The sequence below is a fragment of the Polypterus senegalus genome, chromosome 16, assembly GCF_016835505.1.
Source record: "Polypterus senegalus isolate Bchr_013 chromosome 16, ASM1683550v1, whole genome shotgun sequence".
Lineage (NCBI taxonomy): Eukaryota > Metazoa > Chordata > Cladistia > Polypteriformes > Polypteridae > Polypterus > Polypterus senegalus.
Genome location: NC_053169.1, coordinates 67112463 through 67136146, shown reverse-complemented (window position 1 = coordinate 67136146; position 23684 = coordinate 67112463). Strand labels below are relative to the sequence as shown.

The following is a 23684-nucleotide window of genomic DNA, read 5'->3' as shown; positions in this document are numbered from 1 at the left end:
GAGGCATACGGTTTTAAACCGTGCTTGTGCTTACTCACGTGACGTTGCCTGGGCACGTGCTCGTGCCTACGGGCTTTTTGAGTGTGTAAAGTAAATTGTACAACAGCACATATTTAAGTGTTGAATCGTGCACTTAAGGCGTACAGAAGAAGAAATTAAGAACCTTTAAGTACAGAAAGAAGAAGTAAAGAATCTTTAAGTACAGAAGTAATTAAAGTTTCTCAAGAAATGCTAAGTTTAGAGAAGATACATTTTTTCCTCATTTTTTTTGCCTTTTATTGTACATGTGTAACTATTTTTCTTTTATTCTTGTGTGGATTATTTGCTTTTAACTTTCACTAAACATTTTAAAACGAACTTTTGGACTGAGAGATTTCTTTCGACACGCGTTTTACACATGCTTGACTTCGCCTTACGATTCGGCGGCCACAACAGGAGCAAACTATTAAAAAAATTATCTATTCATAATACAAATGTTTGTATTTAGGTGATTTAGTTAGCTGAAGGTTGAGTTACGATGACCCATTGCATACCACTTTAGTTTTCATGTGATTTTTCCTATTATTTAAATGAGTCATTAAAAAAAAAAAAAAAAAGTTTTTTTATGTATAAGAATGTCAGTTAAAATGAAAGAATGGTTTATTTAGTCTCTTATAAATACTCATCGAGCATAGTGGACCTCAGTTTAATGGGAATATGCCAATCGGTAAGAGATTAAATATTTTATTCTCATTTCATGATTTTTACTCCGTTAAATAATAATTAATTTTTCTTTTACATATTTAGAGAATTTTGTGATCTTGACTCTAGTAAATATTTTTTCTTTTGTACATTTACAGATGTTACTAATATTCTTGCTGCAACTGGGGGTTGGGCACCATGGGGGCTTTGCCCACATAATAGGACAATAAAATTTGAACATTACATGTACAAGCAGTGTGTCTTATGTTATGACCTTGTGTTCGGCTATAGCAGGTTACAAACACTTAAAATCAGTAACAATGTACATGTTGGCATGCACACAACAACCTTGAGCTCTCACCATCACTGTCTAGTGTTTGCTAGTGGGGTGTATATTTTGAAATGTATACATATTAAGCAGCGAACCAAACAGTGTTAAAGAATAGAGCAAGTTCTAAATCTGTCTGAATGATTTTTCGGATGTTATGAGCTCATTATACACATTTGTTTTTAAATTATTTCTCCAATTTAGAACAATTCCAACAAGTTTCTCTTCTGAGCATAACTGTATACCTACTGCCACTATATTAAAAACATGCAATGGTATACAATAAGTTAATCAGGTTTTGTTAAAATTTTGCCTGAAGAAATATCTGAAATCTTGGATCAGATTTTAATTACGAAAGAGGTGATTTATAATGGATTGTGTTCATATTTGCTGACTCTCCTTTAAAATGATCAATTTTCCGTGTATTTCAGTCAATATTCCTTTCAGTCTACTCCTTTCCTCTTGCACTCATTTCTAGACAAGTGACTCTTTCATTTCTTTTTATTAATTTTTATGGATAACTTACCTCAGGCCATAGGAGACATTTGCTGGTGTATAAGCAGCTTGCACAAGCGCCTATCTGGACATCTAACTAACTTGTATTTGGGATCCTTTTTGCCGTCAGGAGCGGCTGCTGGATGAGTAAAACAGGAAATTATACAAAACATACAAGTTGAAGTAACATCTTCCATGGTAAATTTGAGATCCGTTATTGAGGGCACAAAGGATAGTTCAACAATTCAGCAATGCTTTTCAAAGGAAGATTTTAAAAAAATTGTACAGCATGCTGAATTCTAGATATCTTAACACAAAAATAAATTCTTGACATTTTTCTTTGAAGAATAAGTGTGACAAATTTTAGAAGAATCGGTGCACTGGTAGAAGCTTTGTTTCATGTAGGTAGATAGACAAGGGGATTGTAGGAGGTGCTTTTCACAATATATGCTAATGCTCTAAGTGACATAGCAGCAAGCAAAAAGAAAAAAAAAAATAACACAAGACGAGCAAAGATGTTGATCAATTGTTTATTCTATACATGTTTAGCATATATTTTATGAATAAGTGCATGGGTCACATTTTTTACCCAACTACATCCACAGAGCTAAACTTGATAAATTTACCATTATAGAAATGTAAAAACTTTTAAATGTATGTAGTAAAAAGCAGACTGGACATCACTTCACCTTTTAGAACAGACCTTTCTGCAAACTCTTCATTCATTTAAAGTTTCGAGACTCAAGAAGAGTTTGTACAATGTGCATTTGCTGCTCCTACTGTAATGCTGTGTTGGCCACTTAATGTTTTCACAACTGTCGCAGCTGGAGACTGGAGCACTTTACGTGATAACCGCATCCTGCCATCAGTAGGATCCCGACCAAAGTATTTAACCTTTGGAAATAGAGCATTAAGGTGAGATGAGTAGTTTGTAAACTGTTACTTTTTCAGAAATCAATTTAGCAAACCTGTATAATGTAAGTAACAGTAGCACACATAAAAAATGTTAATTCAGGGAAAATTACATTTGCTTTATTTCAGTATAGTGTAATCTATTCCTTTAAATCTTTTATTTCATCCATCCATCTGTGCTTTGGCCTCCTTCATGTTCTCTTCCCCTGTACTTCCATTCATATCACTCTTTCACCCAGATATTTATTGTCTTGTCTCAACACATCGCCATACCACTTCAAGCTACTTTCCCGTACTTTCTTAGATATTTCTCCCACCTTTGTTGTACCTCTGATTGTCTCATTTCTTATTCTGTCTTTTTTTGTAACTTCACACATCCCATTCAACAGTATTGTTTCTGCCAAGTCTGACTTCTTCTGTGCTCCCTTTACTACCCATGTCTCAGCTCTATACATCATTGCTGGTCTTACCATTATCTTAAAAAACAAAATGTTAAACCTTCTCCTTATTATTATTTAATAGTATTCTCACTGAATAATATATACTAAAATATAATAAATCCATTAAATAAAAAATGGAGGTCTTTACAAATATGATGGAAAAAATCCCCAGTTCTATATTGACAGAACAGTAAGAACAGAACAGTAGAGCAGTAAGACTACAGCTGAAGAAAAAAAATCTTTAGGGGTTCCAGTGCCAAAACACCACCCAAAGACTCCTTGGGGCATTCTACCATACATTAATGTTGTAATGTTTATCAGTTAACACTTCACTATGAGGAAAACCCTGTGAAGCTTTGCAACTGGAGAAACATTTACCGTATTTAGAAACAGCCACCTCAAAATAAAGAATACAAGGTGTGGTACCCCGGCCGGGACACCCAGGAGGACCGGAGGAGGGCTTGTACCTCCTCCAGACCGCGAGGGGGCATCCGCCCTGGTTATGTTGGGGGCCTCAGGTAAAGGGCTTGGAAGCCCAGCCCTGTAGGGACCCGTGGCCACCGCCAGGCGGCGCCCCAGTGCCTGAATATCTCGGGAGCCCAGCACTTCCGCCACACCAGGAAGTGCTGGGGGGAAGACGACAGGGGACACCCGGACGGCTTCCGGGTGCGCAGCCGGCACTTCCGCCACACTGGGGCGTGGCTACGGAGGAATGCCGGGAAGCAGCTGAAGCCCATCCGGGTTCCTATTTAAGGGGCCGCCTCCCTCCAGTCATCGGTGGATTTCGGGTGGAATCGGACAGAGCTGGAGAAAGGACTAGAGGCGGCCAGGAGAGAGGCACAGAGACTGTGAGGCCTGGACATTGGGGGAATCGGTGCAGGAGGCACTGCGGTGTGTCGTGCACGTAAAATTTAAATATTTGTAAATAAACAGTGTATTGGGTGAGACAACGATGTCCATCTGTGTGTGTCCGGGCCAGCGTCCAAAAAGGTGATAAATACAGACAACTGACATAATAACGGAAATAACTTAGTGAACTGCTTTAATAGGGTGTTGTAACAACATAAGGTGCCATAACAGTTTCAGAGTGACTTGACTAGGATTCTACAAGTGCTGGAATGCTACTGTAGAAATGCTCTGCCACTGCTTCAAGAGATTAATCAGTTAATGTTTTGATTATTGTGCTGTAAAATGCTGTTTTAACTATCAGGTGGCACCCAGGCTTAAGAATTATTTATTTTTTCTAATAAACTGATGGAGCCATTTCAGTACAGCTATAGGGTGCTGTATATTTTAAAAAATGCTTTTGCTTAAATAACTAATGATTTGCTTAATGGCAGTAGACACTGGACATATATGCAGATTAATTTTATTAGATGTTGGTGTTGCATTTGATACAGTCAATCACAATATTCAAATATCTAGGAAGGAGACCTTTGAGGGTTTCTCTTTCACATCCATCTAGTTCTTACCTTACTGACAGGCATGAGTCTGTTAATCTTGGAAACATCTGGAATTGCTCAGCACTGTCATACAAGGAGTTCCCCAAGAATCTGCTCTTAGTCCTCTGCTCTTCTGTGCCTATATGCTTTCCCTTAGTCATATTACTACAGTTGTAGGTTGAATTATTTCAACGCCAATGATGCTAAGATTTATTCATGTAAATGTAAATGAAATATTTTTTTGTATTGAAATTGTTTTTTTTTCCCTCAACATCTCCTGGCTCTAGATATGCTTTAGAAACATGAAATGCTGCATACAGCACCAAGTTGTAAAATACAATAAAACAAAACAAGCTAACAGGCATCACAGCTGAGTTTCTAAAAAGAAAACTCTTTTTTCACTTTAGGTCATGATACAATGTTAGCTTCGTCTTTTTGGGTGGAATCTTGGAGCAACTTTTAATGTATTATTTGTTTTCTTCAACTCACATAACTTGCATTTAAAGGTTTCTTTTTTGCCTCTCTCAATTTATACTTGTGTCTATTAATTTTTATCATTTTCTGAGAAGCTTATTCATGCTTTCATTACATCCTAGATTGACTTTTGTAACTTTTTACTAACACTAGCCCCATATAATCTGTAAGTTTCTGCTTATTTTAAAATCAAGCTTCAAATGTCTTCACTGGAAGTCACAGCAGTAACCTGTTTCAGAAGACATTTGACTTACACTAACATTCTTAACCTTTTCTCTCAGTTCTCCCCCTCTGTCCAGGTACATATGATGACCTAGATTATTCGTCACTTGATTAACCGTCAGTCTTTGTTAACCATCTGGGCCAAAGAAAAAAATATTGTGCACACCAGTGCTTATCTATTACTGTACTATTACTGCAATGCAGTATGCAGAGAGCTATGCTACACATTGGAACAACTCTCCCTTGTGCTAGTGCATAGTGTTCTTCTTCAACACCACATGTCACAACGCATTCTGAAATCACAGTGTCAGTTATGTACCTTCAGTTTTAATAGCATTTCGTACCTTTTATCGTTTGTTATAATTAATCTACTATACATTGTTATGGCTGATAAACGCAAGTGTGTGGTGTTGGATTTGTCACAAAAAAATGTAAATTATTAAATGTCTACGAAACAGCGTAAATACTGCAAGTATTGTTTCAATTTATGGAGCAGAAAGAACAACAGTAAACAATATAAAGCGTGATACCAACAAAAGTGAAACATGTGTTGAAAATGGAAACCACTGACAGTAATGTTATTCTGTATTGATGATAATGTTCTTCTGTATTATAATCTTCTTTTTAAATTCTGTTATATAATGTTTTGTTAATATATTGTGACGTGCAAGCAGCTGGAGATGGGCTGTGGGGGAGCAGAAAGGGTGGAATGCTTTAAGTGATGGGAGTTGGTGAAGGGCTTGTTTTCTGTAAGGGACAGACATGCCTCTTAGGAGATGAATGACAGAAGTCTGGGGAAAAAGGAAGGTGTAGCGGAAGGAGGTTCTAAATAGGGTGTCAGGAGACAATAGGCAGGAGTGTCTGGGATATAGAGAAAGACATAACGTGTGGGGCAGGAGATAAACTGATTGGTAGGGAAAGCTTTCTTTTACTGTTTTGGAGGTGTGCTCTGTAACCCAGATAACAGAGTATAAGGGAGGGTAACGTTTGTTATGGAACAAAGACTTAACTTTGAAAACTCCAGTACCTCTAAGTTGTGTTTGCTTATTATGCTGGTCATTTATTATATAAATGAATTAATTTTGTCAATAGTACAGGTATATTGTATTTTGTTAATATAGTTTTGTTTTGTAAATAAATACAACTATTCTAATCTACTGTATATCATTTTTAAAACAGCTGTTCTGTTATTGGTCTTTTATCCATCATGGCCTCCATCGAGACCCCAGATGGATAATCAACATTTTATAGTACTTTGCATCAAAAGTACTTGTTCACTACCTGTTAGTATTGTATATTCCATTCCCATTTATTGTTTATTAATAATAATCTCAATGACTATTATTATGTAGAAGGACAAAAATATACTTACATTTTGTAGCTTTTACTTAATCAAAATTATCCTTTATTTTGTCACTTAATGACTATCTACTACCTTCAGCAAAAATTTAATTTCTTTGATGGCAATTTGTATAAAGTGCTTTTGTAAACTAATTGATAGGTATACTAGGAATAGGATAGGAAACTAAAAAACACTAAATGCTCACAGTGCTGCCAGATTTGCCTAGATGAGAATAAGCGTTGTGGAGAAGATAGATAATTGCATCTTCCACTCCAGTCTTTGCCTGATAGGTAATCTACACTGGGCCCAAGTGGTCTTTCACAGGAGCACTCACATAGAGTCTAGAACCAGCTTGTCAAAGGTCATCATGATGTGATACTGGTCTGTAGACATTAGATGAAGAGTGTCTTTGGAAGTGGAACAATACAGGATATTTTCCTCAGTAGGGAGTACTTTCTGGAGCATTAGTGACAGACAAAATGGATAGCAGTGGATACCACAAAGTTGTGTCAGCACAGACACTAAGTACTCGAGGACTGACTCCATCCGGTCCCACAACTTTTACTGTGTGTAACCTCCTTAGCTGCCTTTTCATTATCTACCTTACTAGAAAGAGGAGCTTCTTTAAGATATTTTTAAAGCATTCAACAAAACAATATATATAAAAACACAAAAATATATTTCTTTAAAAAATGAAATGGTAAAAAAAACACTAATATGACATGGATTTAACTGTGTTTTATTAAAATAAATCAAGAATGCAAAACATATACAGCATTAAAGGTTGAAAGAAAGAAAATACCTAACATAAAAGCTCAAACAAAGGAGTAAAAACATTACTATAGGCAATTTGTAGAAGAACCTGAGAATTCTACCAAAACGCTAATATATAAAGTAATAAAATACCTGTATTTGCTGTCCAACTTCTAATCCAAGAGCAGATGGATGCTTAATCTACAACACAAATCATTTTGTCAAGTTTGTGGGAGAGAATCATTTTGAATAGTTTTTCATTTATTTAAGACATATTACTATACAACCTGCTACTTTGCCTTTTGGAAAACTTTCAACATGTTGTATAATGTATGTTCAAGTATGGATGCAAACTCTGTTATTTATAATAAAATGTGAAACATGGCACAAATTTATACATCCTCAAAACTATTTTATTTCGGTCTTAGCAACTGGTTAACACATTAATATAAAGTGTACAGAGTAAACAGTAAATGTTCATACAGTGTGTGAAATAAGAATATGAAATAAAATAAGAGCCTGAATTTCAATTTGAATCATACCACTGGATAATTTGGAAAAATAAATAACATGTACAATAAACATTAATAATTTTCAAGTCTATCTCGCATTTTCATTGTGGAAGGATTAGTCTTGTTTTTTCAGTAAATCAGTAACACTTGGTAATCAGCACTTTAGGATCCCTGAAACAGTCTGATACAGTCATATAAAAAAGTTTGGGAACCCCTCTCAGCCTGCATAATAATTTACTTTCAACAAAAAAGATAACAGTGGTATGTCTTTCATTTCCTAGGAACATCTGAGTACTGGGGTGTTTTCCAAACAAAGATTTTTAGTGAAGCAATACTTAGTTGTATGAAATTAAATCAAATGTGAAAAACTGGCTGTTCAAAAATTTGGGTAACCTTGTAATTTTGCTGATTTGAATGCATGTAACTTCTTAATACTGATTACTTGCAACACCAAATTGGTTGGATTAGCTCGTTAAGCCTTGAACTTTACAGACAGGTGTGTCCAATCATGAGAAAAGGTATTTAAGGTGGTCAACTGCAAGCTGTGCTTCCCTTTGACTCTTCTTTGAAGAGTGACAGCATGGGATCCCCAAAGCAACTCTGAAAAGATCTGTTAACAAAAATTGTTCAGTATCATGGTTTAGGGGAAGGCTACAAAAAGCTATCGCACAGGTTTAAACTGTCAGTTTCAACTGTAAGGAATGTAGTCAAGAAATGGAAGGCCACAGGCACAGTTGCTGTTAAACCCAGGTCTGGCAGGCCAAGAAAAATACAGGAGCAGCATATGTGCAGGATTGAGAGAATGGTTACAGACAACCAACAGATCACCTCCAAAGACCTGCAAGACCAGCTTGCTGCAGATGGTGTATCTGTACATCGTTCCTAAATTCAGCACAATTTGCACAAAGAACATCTGTATGGCAGGGTGATGAGAAAGGAGCCCTTTCTGCACTCACACCACAAACAAGAGTTGCTTGTTGTATGCAAATGCTCCTTTAGACAAGCCAGATTCATTTTTGAACAAAAAGCGCTTTGTATGGCAGAAGAAGAACACCGCATTCCAAGAAAAACACCTGCTACCTACTGTCAAATTTGGTGGAGGTTCCATCATGCTGTGGGGCTGTGTAGCTAGTTCAGGGACTGGGTCCCTTGTTAAACTCGAGGGTCGGATGAACTCAACCCAATATCAACAAATTCCTCAGGATAATGTTCAAGCATCAGTCACAAAGTTGAAGTTACGCAGGGGTTGGATATTCTAACAAGACAATGACCCAAAACACAGTTTCAAATCTACAAAGGCATTCACGCAGAGGGAGAAGTACAATTTTCTGGAATGGCCGTCACTGTCCCCTGACTTGAATATCATCGAAAATCTATGGGATGATTTGAAGCAGGCTGTCCATGCTCGGCAGCCATCAAATTGAACTGAACTGGAGAGATTTTATATGCAAGAATGGTCAAAAATACCTCCAATCCAGAATCCAGACACCCATCAAAAGCTATAGGAGGTGTCTAGAGGCTGTTATATTTGCAAAAGGAGGCTCAACTAAGTATTGATGTAATATCTCTGTTGGGGTTCCCAAATGTATGCACCTGTCTAATTTTGTTATGATGCATATCACATATTTTCTGTTAATCCAATAAACTTAATGTCACTGCTGAAATACTACTGTTTCCATAAGGCATGTCATATATTAAAAGGAAGTTGCTACTTTGAAAGCTCAGCCAATGATAAACAAAAATCCAAAGAATTAAAAGGGGTTCCCAAACTTTTTCATATGACTGTATAATACAGTTATGTTGACTGCTTCTATTAATTTTAGTAAGCCAATAACTATTATGTATTTTGTAAATTTGACATAATTAGTTAGGCAGACCAATGAAAAACATAATGCTATAAATTAAAATACTACAATTGCAATGTGAAAAATTACTTTTGGAGAAGCTATTAAAAACGTTTATAGTGTGCTGACTTCTTCATAATAATCAACAATAACTATTTAATTTTGTTTTTAGCTGAAAAATTGGCCCCATTTAAAAATAAAAGCAAGTAACTAAAAATGCTCACCCTCTTATGGTCTAGTTGAGTATTATGAAGCAATACAGGACTCATGTTTGGATAGATCTTTACCATAACTCCAATGTCTCTGAATAAATGAATAACAGTTAAAAAAAATGGTAAATTTTAAACAACACATTTTCTTTTCCTTTATAAAAAAGATGAAAGAGACAACACTGATGGAATTAGTAACTAAGCATGCAAATCAGCCTGCATTAAAATCTGTATCATGAATAAACACATAATGTGCCATTTTCTTTTTTCAGTTTTTCATTTATTATGTATACCAACAATACACTCATTGGCAGATTTTTCCAAAAAGGTTAATCGAATCATTTCTGTAAAAACACAGAAGTGAAATATATATGACATTAGCTTTTCATAGCTTTGCCTAGTAGATAACTGTAGTTGAAATATTTATTGCTTATATACACTGCACAAAAAAGTGAAGAGAACATTTAATCATCACAGTTTAGCACCAAGTTAGTTCAGCTTCATGAATATCAATGTGTCCATATATGAAGCTGTCACAGATGTCTGGGGTTCTTACCTGGCCGGGATGCCTGGAGGGACCGGATAGAGACATTAAAAGCTTCCGGGTCAGGAGGACACAACCACCCTGGAGCAGGAGAGTACCACGGGAGAGGAGGAGAGACTTTCCAACTCGTTGGGACCCATGGCCACTGCCAGGGGGCGCCTTAAGCCTCCTAGAACCCAGGAGAACTTTACTTCCGCCACACTTGGCAAGATGGCGGAGGAACCTGCTTCTGGGTCAAAGGGCAGCACTTCCGTCACACCAGGAAGTGTTGCCAGAAGATCGTTACCAGCCACCTAGAGCACAACCGGACGGGAATAAAAGGCACCACCTCCTTATACTAGAGGAGCGAGAGTCGGGAGCAGGAGCAGGACGAAGCTCCCAGGAGGAGATTGGCGGCTAAAGACTGAGTTATAGAAGAGTTTATTGGGGAGATTTATTTGCTGTGTGCATTGTGTGTGGTTTGGGACTTTATTCCTGTAGTTGGAGGTGTGTAATAACAGTGTGACTTTTATAAAGATGTGGTCTCCGACTGGTGGTGTCCGGGCAAGTCTCACAAAGCATAAGCCATTGTGAAACAATTTCACCTGCTTTGGTGCAAAAGAAAGTGAAAGCAGGTGCACTGGAGAGGCAAAAGCAAGACACCCTGAAAAGGGATCAATCAATTTCTGGTCATAGACAGTTTCTTCTCTTCTTATCCTTCATGACTGGTTCTTCTCTAGTTTTGCATTTTGGTAATGTCCTTCTCACTATTAGGAGTATGAGGTGGTACTTGCAGCCAATTCAGGTTGCACAGTTAGTCTAGCTCCTCCAGGATGTCACATACATACATGCCATCGCAAGGTTTGATGGGTTTCAAGAGCATGGAGGAGATACCAGGAGGTGAAGTGTTACACAAGGAGAGCACAACAGGATTGTAGAAGGGCATCGACCCAGTATCAGGACCGGTATCTGCTCCATTGTGTGAGGAGGAACAGGAGGAGCACTTCCAGAGCCCTACAAAATGAATTCCAGATGGCAACTGGTGTGCATATTCCTGATTAAACTGTCAGAAACAGACTCGATGAGGTTGGCTTCAGGGCCCTACATTCCGTAGTGGGAAATGTTCTCACAGCACAACATTGTGCATTTTGATTGGCATTTGAAGAGAATACCACAATTGGCAGCTCTGCCACTGGCTCCCTGATCTCTTCACAGATGACAACAGATTCACACTGAGCACATACAGTATGACAGATGTGAAAGAGTCTGGAGATACTGTAGTGAACATTATGCAGCCTGCAACAGCATCCAACATGACCTGTTTGGTGGTGAATCCGTGATAGATTAGGGAGGCACATCCTTGAAGGGTTGCACAGACCTCCACATGCTAGAAAACGGTACCGTGAATGCTGTTAGGTACCTGAAAGAAATCCTCAGAGCCACTGTCAGACCTTACGCTGGTGCAGTGGGCCCTGGGTTCTTCCTGGTGCAGGACAATGCCAATTCTCATGTGGCCAGAGTATGCAGGCAGTTCCTGAATGACAAAGGCATTGATGCCATTGACTGACCCGCAATTTTACCCAGACCTGAATCCAAATGAGAACTCCTGGGATGTTATGATTCAATGCATCCGGCACTGCCAAGTAGTGCCACAGACTGTCCAGGAGCTCACTGACGACTTGATCCAGGTCTGGGAGAAGCTCCTCCAGGACACCACCTGCCGTCTCATCAGGAGCATTCCCAGATGTTGTAAGGAGTGCATACAGTTATATGAGGGCCATACACGCTATTGAGACAAATCATGAGTTGCTGAGCTGAAATTTATGCAAATTGGATCAGCCTGCGATTTCAAATTTTGATTTTCATTGTGATATTGATGGTAATTTTGGTTTACATTACATAGTATTACTCAGTAAAAATTTTCCACTTGAATATTTTGTTCATCAAGATCTAATGTGATTTAAGTGTTCTCTTAATGTTTTTGAGCAGTGTAGTAATATGCATCAGAACCAATACCTTTATGGAAAGAAATGACATATGAAGAACTACACTGACAGATAATGACATCAAAACAAGTCAGTGTATTTTCTTTTCCTTTTGTCATGAACTACTGTAAGTTAGTCTAAGGTGATGGATGGTGATTTTGCTTTAAACGTCACCCTTCAAATGATATCCTTTACATGTTCAAATACCTAAAATTTATTGCAGTATGTAGTTGAAAAAATATAGACACTTTAATATAACCTTCAGTATGGTAAATAATATAGATGGTGCTACAGTTTAATTATCCTATTACTCATTATTTTTCACTGGCTTTCTGACTGCACCCCCAACTCCTGTCCCCAAGGGAAAAGATGATATTGTGTTTCACTATTATTTGAGAAATTATGTACTTGGCCCACAAAATCCTTTCTTACCTTAACTGGGTTATTAAAATATTCACTTAGCTTTCCTTTGTAAATAACATTCAAAAACAGTAGATATGACTCTGATGTGATCAATAATAACCTGCACTTCTGCAAAGACTGGTTTTCACTAGTGTCTGATTCTTAAAACTTAACAGAGGTTTATAAAATGTCTCAGAAAAGCAAGATACTATTAGTGCAATCATATTTAAAGCACAAATGGGGAAAAACACTGCTGCAATTCAATAATTCACAAACTGTAATTCAAACTTAAAAGTGTTAACCTCGATAATGGATCATTCTTCTACTAAAAAGAATGACTGACAAATTCAATTTAATTCTCTCTTACTATGCACACTTCCATTTACAATCTCAGGGCACTATACACATATATACATACAGTATAAATATAACATCTATATATAAGGACAAATATACCCACATACCCAACATAATCATGAAACACCAAAAGAAAAATACCATGTAATAAGTAAAACAAAAATATGTACACACACAGTTATATTTTTTTATTATTCATAAAAATGTAAAAATGTCTTTAGTACTGATAAAAGGGAACTAATACAATCTAGGCTACCTTTTACAAGAATGAAAGTTTAATGTTTTGGAACAACTATTTGACGGTGACAAATACAATATAAGCTAAATAAAACAAAGAAATTAGACTAGGTTTTCACAAAACAAAACATCTTTTGCAAATACAAATGCACCTTGTTGAGTTCTGTTTACCACGTATTCCTCCCATGATAAATACTATAATTAATTCTTTTTTCACCATTGGCATGGCCCCCGTCTCAATAAATATTTGATTTTATCTTTTATTACTTTTAGTTTTATATTTGTAATGTTGTCTAATTCTTTGTACGGTGACTTTGAGTGCTTAAAAAGGTGCTTATTAAATAAAATGTATTATTACTATTATTATTCATAGTTGAGTTTATTGTAAAAACTATATAAAATACATAAAGATTGATATGTATCTTAGTTAAATAAAATTCATGATTATTTTATTCATAAACTGAAGAAGCAGCTCTTACCTAATCTCTGTGATTGTTGCTGTATACACTGCTCCAAATTCCAACTGTTGTTCTTGCTGTGATTCACAAAATAAATTAAAGTTTATTTTTTTACTATGAAGTTTGAGAAAGAGCAAAACAATTAAAGAAATATACTTACATCGTCTTTGCACATTTCATTGATGAATTCTTTGGCCTCATGCATAGCATTGGGTGTTGGTGCAAAGACAGAAAATGTCTCCTCATCTACCTGACTGATCGTCACACCTGAAAACCATTTAAGAGTTATAAAAGAAAACCATATTAACTTGGACTAATTAATACATTCTTATGTATATGTGGGTAGTGTGTGGAAAAATGAAACTGAATGAACAGCTCAGTCTCAAATAAGAGTGCTGTAGTTTCAAGATAAGGACAAAAAGACTTGTGTCTAACAAATATCAGTGTAGCTGCAGACTGACCTAATCAGTAACAGGTAAAAGAAGCAATAATTCAAGCATCTATTTGCTTATATTGGTTTCTTCAGTTTAGTTAATAAATAAAGCTTTTCTTTTTAACCTCTATCTTAAAACACAACCAAGACATTACTAATGTTCCAAATGGCTATTACTATTTGAAATGACTGACTTGTAATTTATTATTCACATATGACTGTAGAGCCCGGTTTTCAGCAGCCACTACTCCAGTGTCTTAATGGTAAACTCTCTTAGCTCATTCTTAATAAATCATGTTTAAATGCTAATTGGTTATTAGGGAAACCTTTGTTTGCAATTTACATTAGAACAGCTGAAACCTGCTCTTTTGTTTAATAGCAAATATAGCAAAACCTTAGTGTAGCTGTGGACATACTGTATCAACCGACATGATCAGTAAACAGTAAAATAATCAATAATTCAACTAGAGATAGGTTTAACAATTAAAAATATGTACTGTACTAAGGAGTACTTTTCATCATATGAATTGTGATAGTTATTTGCTTATATAACTATTTATAAATGTTTACAGTGTTAAAAGCTTATAAAAGTGATGAGCACTATAATTAATAAATTAAAATTACTTCATAGACAAGTGAAAGCAACTATAGTATATTCATTTTAACTTTTAAATATATCCATAAACAATAACATATGCCATAATATAATTCCAGTGAAGTACATTTCACTATAAGTAAAGGATATCTGAAAATTAGTTGGTAACCGCAAATGATAGAAGCTGATGCAATACAACACAGGATGGCTTATGGTTAGTTTGAATGCTTTTCGCTTTTCTACTTGAAGCCAAATGAAATGAACATGGATGCTCCACTGCTGTTAGAACTACCCATAAGACATCACAAACATGTTGTATTGCCTTATGATTCTATCTGTTGTGGTTACAGCGCAATTTTCAAATTGCCTTTACTTTTTGATTTATCTTCATTCCTATTTCTAAACCAACCTAGACCAATCTTTATTTAAACAGTAGCTGCTTGATTGATGCATAAACCAGACTCATAGATAAATAAAAATTGCAATATGATCAACAATCTAATGAACATTTTATTTTACTGTCAATCATCATACCCTTACTACTTCTTGTTTTCACAGATGTAAATTTAAATGCAGCAGAAGAATGGAAAAATGGTACCCTAAGCTGAACAATAGGAACCACCAATAACAACTTCCTATGCTAATCTTTGAGCAATGATGAGTCACTCTAAATTCTGACAATATCTACAGTGCAACATTTTCAATTACAGGTTAAAATGTGACAAGGTTTGCATATCTGTACAGTGGTGCTTGAAAGTTTGTGAACCCTTTAGAATTTTCTATATTTCTGCATAAATATGAACTAAAACATCATCAGATTTTCACAAAAGTCCTAAAAGTAAATAATGATAAACCAGTTAAACAAATGAGACAAAAATATTATAATTGGTCATTTATTTATTGAGGAAAATGATCGAATATTAAATATTTGTGAGTGGCAAAAGTATGTGAACCTTTGCTTTCAGTATCTGGTGTGACCCCCCCTTTGCAGCAATAACTGCAACTAAACGTTTTCCGGTAACTTTTGATCATTCCTACACACCGGCTTGGAGGAATTTTAGCCCATTCCTTCATACAGAACAGCTTCAACTCTGGGATGTTGGTGGGTTTCCTCACATTAACTGCTCGCTTCAGGTCCTTCCACAACATTTGGATTGGATTAAGGTCAGGACTTTGACTTGGCCATTCCAAAACATTAACTTTATTCTTCTTTAACCATTCTTTGGTAGAACGACTTGTGTGCTTAGGGTCGTTGTCTTGCTGCATGACTCACCTTCTCTTGAGATTCAGTTCATGGACAGATGTCTTGACATTGTCCTTTAGAATTCTCTGATATAATTCAGAATTCATTGTTTCATGAATTAAGGCGAGTCGTCCTGGCCCAGATGCAGCAAAACAGGCCCAAACCATGATACTACCACCACCATGTTTCACAGATGGGATAAGGTTCTTATGCTGGAATGCAGTGTTTTCCTTTCTCCAAACATAACGCTTTTTATTTAAACCAAAAAGTTCTATTTTGGTCTCATTCATCCACAAACTGCAGACGTTGCAAACTGTATATGAGCAGCAATTTATTTTTGGAGAGCAGTGGCTTTCTCCTTGCAACCCTGCCATGTACACCATTGTTGTTCAGTGTTCTCCTGATGGTGGACTCATGAACATGAACATTAGCCAATGTGAAAGAGGTCTTCAGTTGCTTAGAAGTTACCCTGGGGTCCTTTGTGACCTCACTGACTATTACAAGCCTTGCTCTTGGAGTGATCTTTTTTGGTCAACCACTTCTGGGGAGGGTAACAATGGTCTTGAATTTCCTCCATTTGTACACAATCTGTCTGACTGTGGATTGGTGGAGTCCAAACTCTTTAGAGATGATTTTGTAACCTTTTCCAGCCTGATGAGCATCAACAACTCTTTTTCTGAGGTCCTCAGAAATCTCCTTTGTTCGTGCCATGATACACTTCCAAAAACATGTGTTGTGAAGAGCAGACTTTGATAGATCCCTGTTCTTTAAATAACAGAGGGTGCCCACTCACACCTGATTGTCATCCTACTGATTGAAAACACCTGACTCTAATTTCACCTTCAAACTAACTGCTAATCCTAGAGGTTCACATACTTTTGACACTTACAAATATATAATATTCGATCATTTTCCTCAATAAATAAATGACCAAGTATAATATTTTTGTCTCATTTGTTTAAATGGTTTCTCTTTACCTACTTTTAGGACTTGAGTGAAAATCTGATGATGTTTTAGGACATATTTATGCAGAAATATAGAAAATTCTAAAGGGTTCACAAACTTTCAAGCACAACTGTAGGTGGTAGGCCACGAAGATCTTTTAGCACTACTTGTACTTTTGTCACATTCAAACTGGCAAAACCCCGAGGTAGAAAGAGTTGTGATACTTTCGGATACTACAGTATTTAAACAGAGATAATTTAATATGCTGTAGCTGAACCAAAGAATAATAAACTGAACATTAATGACCTTACTGTTCTCACTGTTACAATCCAAAGGAAAGCCTGGTACAAGAAGATCCTCTGCTAGTTGCATGCTGTTCCTCTCCTTAATCTCACACTGTCAGTGTAGCTGCCCATTCACTGTCATTCTGTCTCAACCTCCATTCACCCCCCACAATTTAGTAAAAGCAACCCTCTGTCCTCTCTTTGAAAGTCTCTACCTATTGTCTTGAATGTTTGTGTGGCTTGTGGAATGTAGGGGCTCCCACACTCTGTTTCCTTCTAACAGGTTACTGTCAGTAAAGCACTTAATCTTGTGGCGGGTCCCTGCAAATCTGAAGAGCGGTCTGTTGTCCACAACATGATGCGATTTTTAAGACGAATTGATGATACATTTGGAAATGATCTTCAAAATATTCATGCTGATGAAGAGATTCTGGGTAGTTGAAGATCAGTTTAGCACAATGTCTGCACAGAAGGTCATCTGGAAGCATGTCATCGGGAACTTCCAGCCTTGTGTGCCTTTGCGATTTCTTCAGGGGTATTTTTCTGCTGATGCAGCACTTGGTCAGTCTTAAATGATTAAAAACAATTTGAAGAGCACTTCTGTATCTGAGTATTTCCAATATATAGCCAATCATGTGTTAAATGTAATCTTTCAATTCAAACTAACCATGTGAACTTTCAGGTGCTTCTGCATGTTAGCCTGTATAAATCAGAGTAACAATGAAAGAACTTTGGTAGCCTACTGCCTACAATAAGGGAAAAGAAATCGATAGCAAAGGGTTAACCAATAGGAACAGGCTAAGCCAAGAGGTCTATGCTTTGAATGACATGCGACAAAACCATCATGAAAAGAGGGAAATAAACAGTGCAAGCATTAAAAGAGCCATTCAGAAACCTGCCATTAGGAAAAGTCACATTGCAAAAAAAATAAGGCCATTGTGAAATAAAACCTGTCATAATAATAAAATGACTTTGTATTTCATAATAGATGGATAGATAAATAACTATTCATATTAATAGGATAACTTTAATTACAGTTTTTTCACAATTTACTGATTCATTTACATACTGTACATCACTGTATTTTTGCATGTGATTATTTCAAATTGCCATTTTACTTATTTCATTTTGTAAATACTTAGCATATGTGTTAGTACGTAATTAGCAATTTATAGGTTAACTGTAAATAAATCAAGATGTTAAACAACTCTCTTTGAGGTGAATAAATAATATTATAAAGTACCTGCTTCAGCTTGGAGTTTTCTTAAGTTATAACCTCCAGGGCCAACAAATCTTGCCCTTTTTGAAAGTGGAACATGAATGCTTTCTGGGGAGAGGAAGAAAAAAGACAAATACTTTTAAAGAACTCCGAATATTTTTCAAAGATTATGTTAGTATGATTTGCAAGACTGCCATCTTACCAACAAGTGGCCCATTTTCCTTTCTTTGTGTCCTTGGCTTTGAAATTACCTTGTTCATTATTGCAAGTATCTCTTTTTTAGCCACTAATAAGGAAAAAAAAAAGAAGCTAATTAAAATGTGCACTATACTGGATTACAAGATTAAGATTTTATATGACAAAAGATAATCAGATTGAATATAAATGAAGTAAAACGTAATATAATTGCTACATAGCCTGCTAAAGTTGTCAAGAATAGCTTTGGTCAGCTAAGAAACATAGAAGAGAGTGGCATGGCCTGGCCTGTCCTTTAGGTGCCATGGGTTGTGCCTTCGTTTATCCACAGACTAATAATTCAGCCATTTTCAAGCATACAGAAACAGAAAAAAGGAAGGGAGTGATAAATAATGTGGAAAAAAAAAAATAAACAAAAAAATAATTTTGTTTTACAACAAAGAGTAATTTGAATTTTCAACCTTTGAACATACAAGAAATGGACAGGATGAAGAGAACAAAGGATTAAATGTGGTTGATATACAAAGCTTTTGTTTTTAAACTGTCTTAAAATAACAGGCAAGACATTACTAATATTGCAAATGGCTACTACGGGTTGAAATGATTGATTTATATTTTATTATTTACATATGACTGCAAAGCCCTCTTTTTTGCAGCCATTGCTCCAATATCCTATTGATAAACTCTCTTCGCTCATCCTTAATTAGTTTAAATGCTAATCGGTTATTGGAGAAACAGTGTAATTATGTTACGACAGCTGAAGCCTGTTATTATGTTCAATAAATGAAGTCAATTATCTTTCCTTAGGCTGTAAGTTACTGGCAGTCCTAAAGTTTATGTCTTGGTTCAAAAATGGCTAAAACAAAGCATTCCCAAGGAAACAAAGAAGCCTATTGTTATTTTGTGAAGTTTTTTGTTATTTCATATGAGAGGTTGCCAAAAAAACAGAAGATTTTATTCAAAGGTGTCCTCTACTGTCGAGACAAGGTGCGCAAACTGGATCATCAAGGAAAGGAAAAGAAGAAGGTGGTGCAGATGCATACCTGCACAAGAGGATAAGTACATCAGAGTCGGTAGTTTGAGAAATAGATGTCTTAAGGGTCCTCAGTTGGCTGCTTCCTTTAATGTTTCTGTCATCTGCAACATTGAAAAGACCAATCTGGCACGCTGGTCTTAGAATCAGAGATTCATAGGTGAAGCCATATTTTAAAAAGGCAAATAAAAAGAAATGGTTAAAATGGGCAAAATGTTAGAATTACCCAGAAATCCCATATTAACGCTTTATTTCAATTGTTGCAGATGAACACTTGTGTGTACATATACTGACAGTGACATATTTTTTGGTACAGCTCCATGAAAAAAGAGGAATCCACAAATGTCTCTGAAATAACCTGAAACGGACAAAAGTAACTGGAACCCATCATTGTTGATTCCATATTTAATAAAAATCAGACTTTGCTTCAGAGTTTTGTTTCAAAAGAATATTTCAAATAATAACACAAATGGCACGGACAAAAATGATGGGACACTTAACCTAATATTTTGTTGCACATACTTCAGAGTCAATTACTGCAAACAAGCGATTCCTGGAGCTCTCAATGAGACTTCAGCACCTGTCAACAGGTAGCTTGGCCCACTCTTACCAAGCAAAGTGCTCCAGCTGTGTCAGATTTGAAGGGTCCTTCTCCTGACTCCATGTTTCAGTTTTTTCCATAGATGTTCACCAGGATTCAAATCAGAGCTCATTGAAGGCCTCTTCAGAATAATCCAATGTTTTGTTCTTAGCCATTCTTGGGTGCTTTTAGCAGTGTGTCTTGGGTCATTATGCTGTTGGGATGATCCATGTCTTGTGCCTAAGACACAGCTTTCAGAAACCGGGCAGTGTGTTTCACTCCAGAATTTCTTGATAGTCTTGCGATTTCATTGTTCCCTGCACAGACTCAAGGCACCCTATGCCAGGCGCAGCAAAGCAGCTCCTAAATATAACCAAGCCTCCTCTTGTTTCACAGTATGGTGTTCCTTTCTTTGAAAGCTTACTTTTTTTGCCTGTAGACTTCCTAAAAAGCTCCAGTTTTGTATCATCAATCCAAAGGACATTCTCCCAGAAGCAGTGTGACTTGTAAATGAGAATATCAGAAAATTCTTTATTTTTTCTTTCAACAGTGGGGTTCTCCTGGGTTTTCTTCCATTGAGCACACTGCCACTCAAAAAGTAATGGATGGTGTGATCAGACAATGATGGACGTTGACCTTGGAGTTCAGCTTGTATCTCTATGGAAGTTGTCCTTGGCTGTTTGTCTACTGTTCTCACTATTCTTCTGCCCATTCTAGGGGTTGGTTTTCCTCTTGCTATCGTGTCCAGGAAGGTTGGGTAAAGTCCCATGGACCTTAAACTTCCTAATAACATTTGTAACTGTTGTCACAGGAACATCAAGCTGCTTGGAAATGTCTTTATAGCCTTTGCCTTTAACAAGTTTATCCATAATTTCTTTTTGATCTCCTCAGACAATTCTCTACTTTGCTTTTTCTAGTCTATGTTCAGTGTGGGTTACACGATGATGCCAAACAGCATTGCGACTACTTTTCTCCATTTAAATCGACTGAATGACTATTTGCATGATTACAAATATGTTATAAAGAAAACAGGTAGTTTGAAGAAAAAAAAATCACTCTAATCCAATTATTTATGATCTTTTCTAAGGGTACCAACAAATGTGTCCAGGCCATTTTAGAATATCTTTGTAGAATAAGCAATACTACATCTCTTCATGCTTGTTTTGCTTTACTCGATCACATATCAAAGGCATGCTGGTACACAGGGGACAATTGCTTTTCATTTAATCACTTTTCAATGAACTGTAAAGGTAGCATCAAATGTGTCCACATCTGTAGTTCCCTAAAGACTTTGTATCTATACTAATAAAAGGCAAAACCCTCACTGACTGACTCACTCACTCACTCATCACTAATTCTCCAACTTCCCGTGTAGGTAGAAGGCTGAAATTTGGCAGGCGTATTCCTTACAGCTTACTTACAAAAGTTAGGCAGGTTTAATTTCGAAATTCTATGCGTAACGGTCATAACTGGAACCTACTTATGTACATATATACCGGCCATAGCCTGCAGCTCGGTCATCGTGTGAGGCGGAGTTGCGTCCCTCATCGTCACGCCTCACACGTAATTGAGTGCCTGCCCATATAAGGCCGTCCGTCAGTGGCAATCCAATAGAAATACTCTGCCGCCGAGTGGTTCACGTGAACTGACTGTGAACGCAGTATGCAGACAAAAAGCAACAGCTCCAAAGAGCGCTGTACAAAAAACGCATTACACAATTGAGAAGGCAGCAAAAGAATATGAAGCGAGTGATGCATACAAGCATATTCATAAGTGCAGCTACTGCGGAAACAAAGCACGGTGTAAACCGTAAGTTTAAATTAAGTATACAGACACGCTCCAGCTGACGTTTCTCATGCCTATGACGAATACGATATTCTCGAGATACAAGTTTAATGAGAAGACACGAGGTATAAACAAGACTTTGGATCACTTTGTAATGGAGTTAAAATTGCTGTAGCGAAAAACCTTTAAGTGCCGGGTCTTAGCTAACATTAAATAAAGCCGTGGACATCGCAAGATCACACAAAATAGCGGCTCACGTGAACTGACTGTGAACACAGTACGAGTGATCACTTCGATGAATGAAATCTGTTCAAAAAATGCATTACACAATTGAGAAGGCAGCAAAAGAATATGACGTGAGTGACGCATACAAGCATATTCATGAGTGCAGCTACTTCGGAAACAAAGCACGGTGTAAACCTAAAGTTTAAATTAAGTTCATAGACTGGCTGCCGCTGGCAGTTTAATGAGAAGACGCAGGGTTTAAACAAGAGTTTTGATCACTTTGTAACAGAGATAAAATTGCTGTAACGGAGTTTAAATTGCTGGTATGCCAGGTCTGAGCTAACATTAAATAAAGCCTTGGACATCGTGAGATCGCATGAGATAGCACAAGCACTGCTGAGAAGCTTCGGTGCATGTACTCCGAGCGGCTCACTTGAACTGACTTTGCAGGACTGGGAAAGGTTAAATTAAGTTCATAGAAGTCTGGAGCCCAGCACTTCCGCCACACCAGGAAGTGCTGGGGGGAAGAAGACAGGGGACACCCGGAGGGCTTCGGGTACGCAGCCGGCACTTCCGCCACACTGGGGCGTGCCTTCGGAGGAATGCCGGGAAGCAGCTGGAGCCCATCCGGGTTCCTACCCCTTATCAAGCGGGGTCATTTTTGCTAAATTGCTTGTAATTCGACCTCTCCAAATTAGAATCATTGCTGTTATTGAACTATCTGGAGTATAAACGTTTGGTCTCTTTGTAAAGGTAACATTCTCTAGTTTCACCCTTAGTAGTCAGAATCACTGTAGATGTGACTGATCAAAAGTTATGCATATTAGAACTCACAAAAAAAAACCAAATTTTTTTGTTCTCGCCTAAGTTTTTTTATGAAAATAAAGGAAAATAAAGCTGCAGTAGGTAGGTGGGGACAGAAACACACTATGTACCAACAGAATAACTTGTTGACTACTCACATTTCAAATTTGAAAAGAATACCTGTAAAAATGACATTTTTACACCAGTTTTATGTGGGCATGCCCAGGTGCTTTTTAGAGGGACCATTATCCACATTTTGGAACGTATGGAAAAAGTGTAATAACTTTTGAATGCTTCAACCCACATATATCAATGAGGGCTCTACTGAAAGCTTACACCTAAAGGAATCTATATCTACACACAGTGTCACTCTATTAGTTATAAAAATAATAAAAACAATAAAAAATACACATTTCTATGTAAAAATAGTCAATACAAGTCTTATGGGCCAAAAATATACATATATTTTTTATTTTGTACTTTTTTTTTTTATAAAATGCACACAAACTATATACATTTCTTTTACAAACTGTTACAACACAGCTCAGCGTTTTTCCCATGTGCCACTTGATGGCAGCAATCACTAGCAAGCAGAAAGCACAAGGCGTGTCACATGTCGCTCTCTGCCATTAGACGTCTCCTGGGCCGATTGATTACTTTCACGCCGTACATGCATCTATTATTTAATCGAGAGTGTATTTACGTTTATCGGTACGCTTATTCATAT

At 36.8% G+C, this 23684-nt stretch overlaps 1 protein-coding gene across 1 annotated transcript in view; it reads right to left on the bottom strand.

Annotated features, from left to right (window-relative positions):
- Positions 1-2018: 2018 nt before the first annotated feature.
- LOC120516496 (polyribonucleotide nucleotidyltransferase 1, mitochondrial) overlaps positions 2019-23684 on the bottom strand; it is a 128117-nt gene continuing 106451 nt past the window's right edge. Inside the window, exons 22-28 of the mRNA XM_039738200.1 lie at positions 18538-18621; positions 18360-18443; positions 13777-13883; positions 13638-13693; positions 9670-9748; positions 7243-7290; positions 2019-2398 (exon numbers count right to left, since the gene is read on the bottom strand). Coding sequence (XP_039594134.1) covers positions 2246-2398; positions 7243-7290; positions 9670-9748; positions 13638-13693; positions 13777-13883; positions 18360-18443; positions 18538-18621 — 611 coding nt within the window. The 3' untranslated portion in view covers positions 2019-2245. The remainder of the gene's footprint in view (positions 2399-7242; positions 7291-9669; positions 9749-13637; positions 13694-13776; positions 13884-18359; positions 18444-18537; positions 18622-23684) is intronic.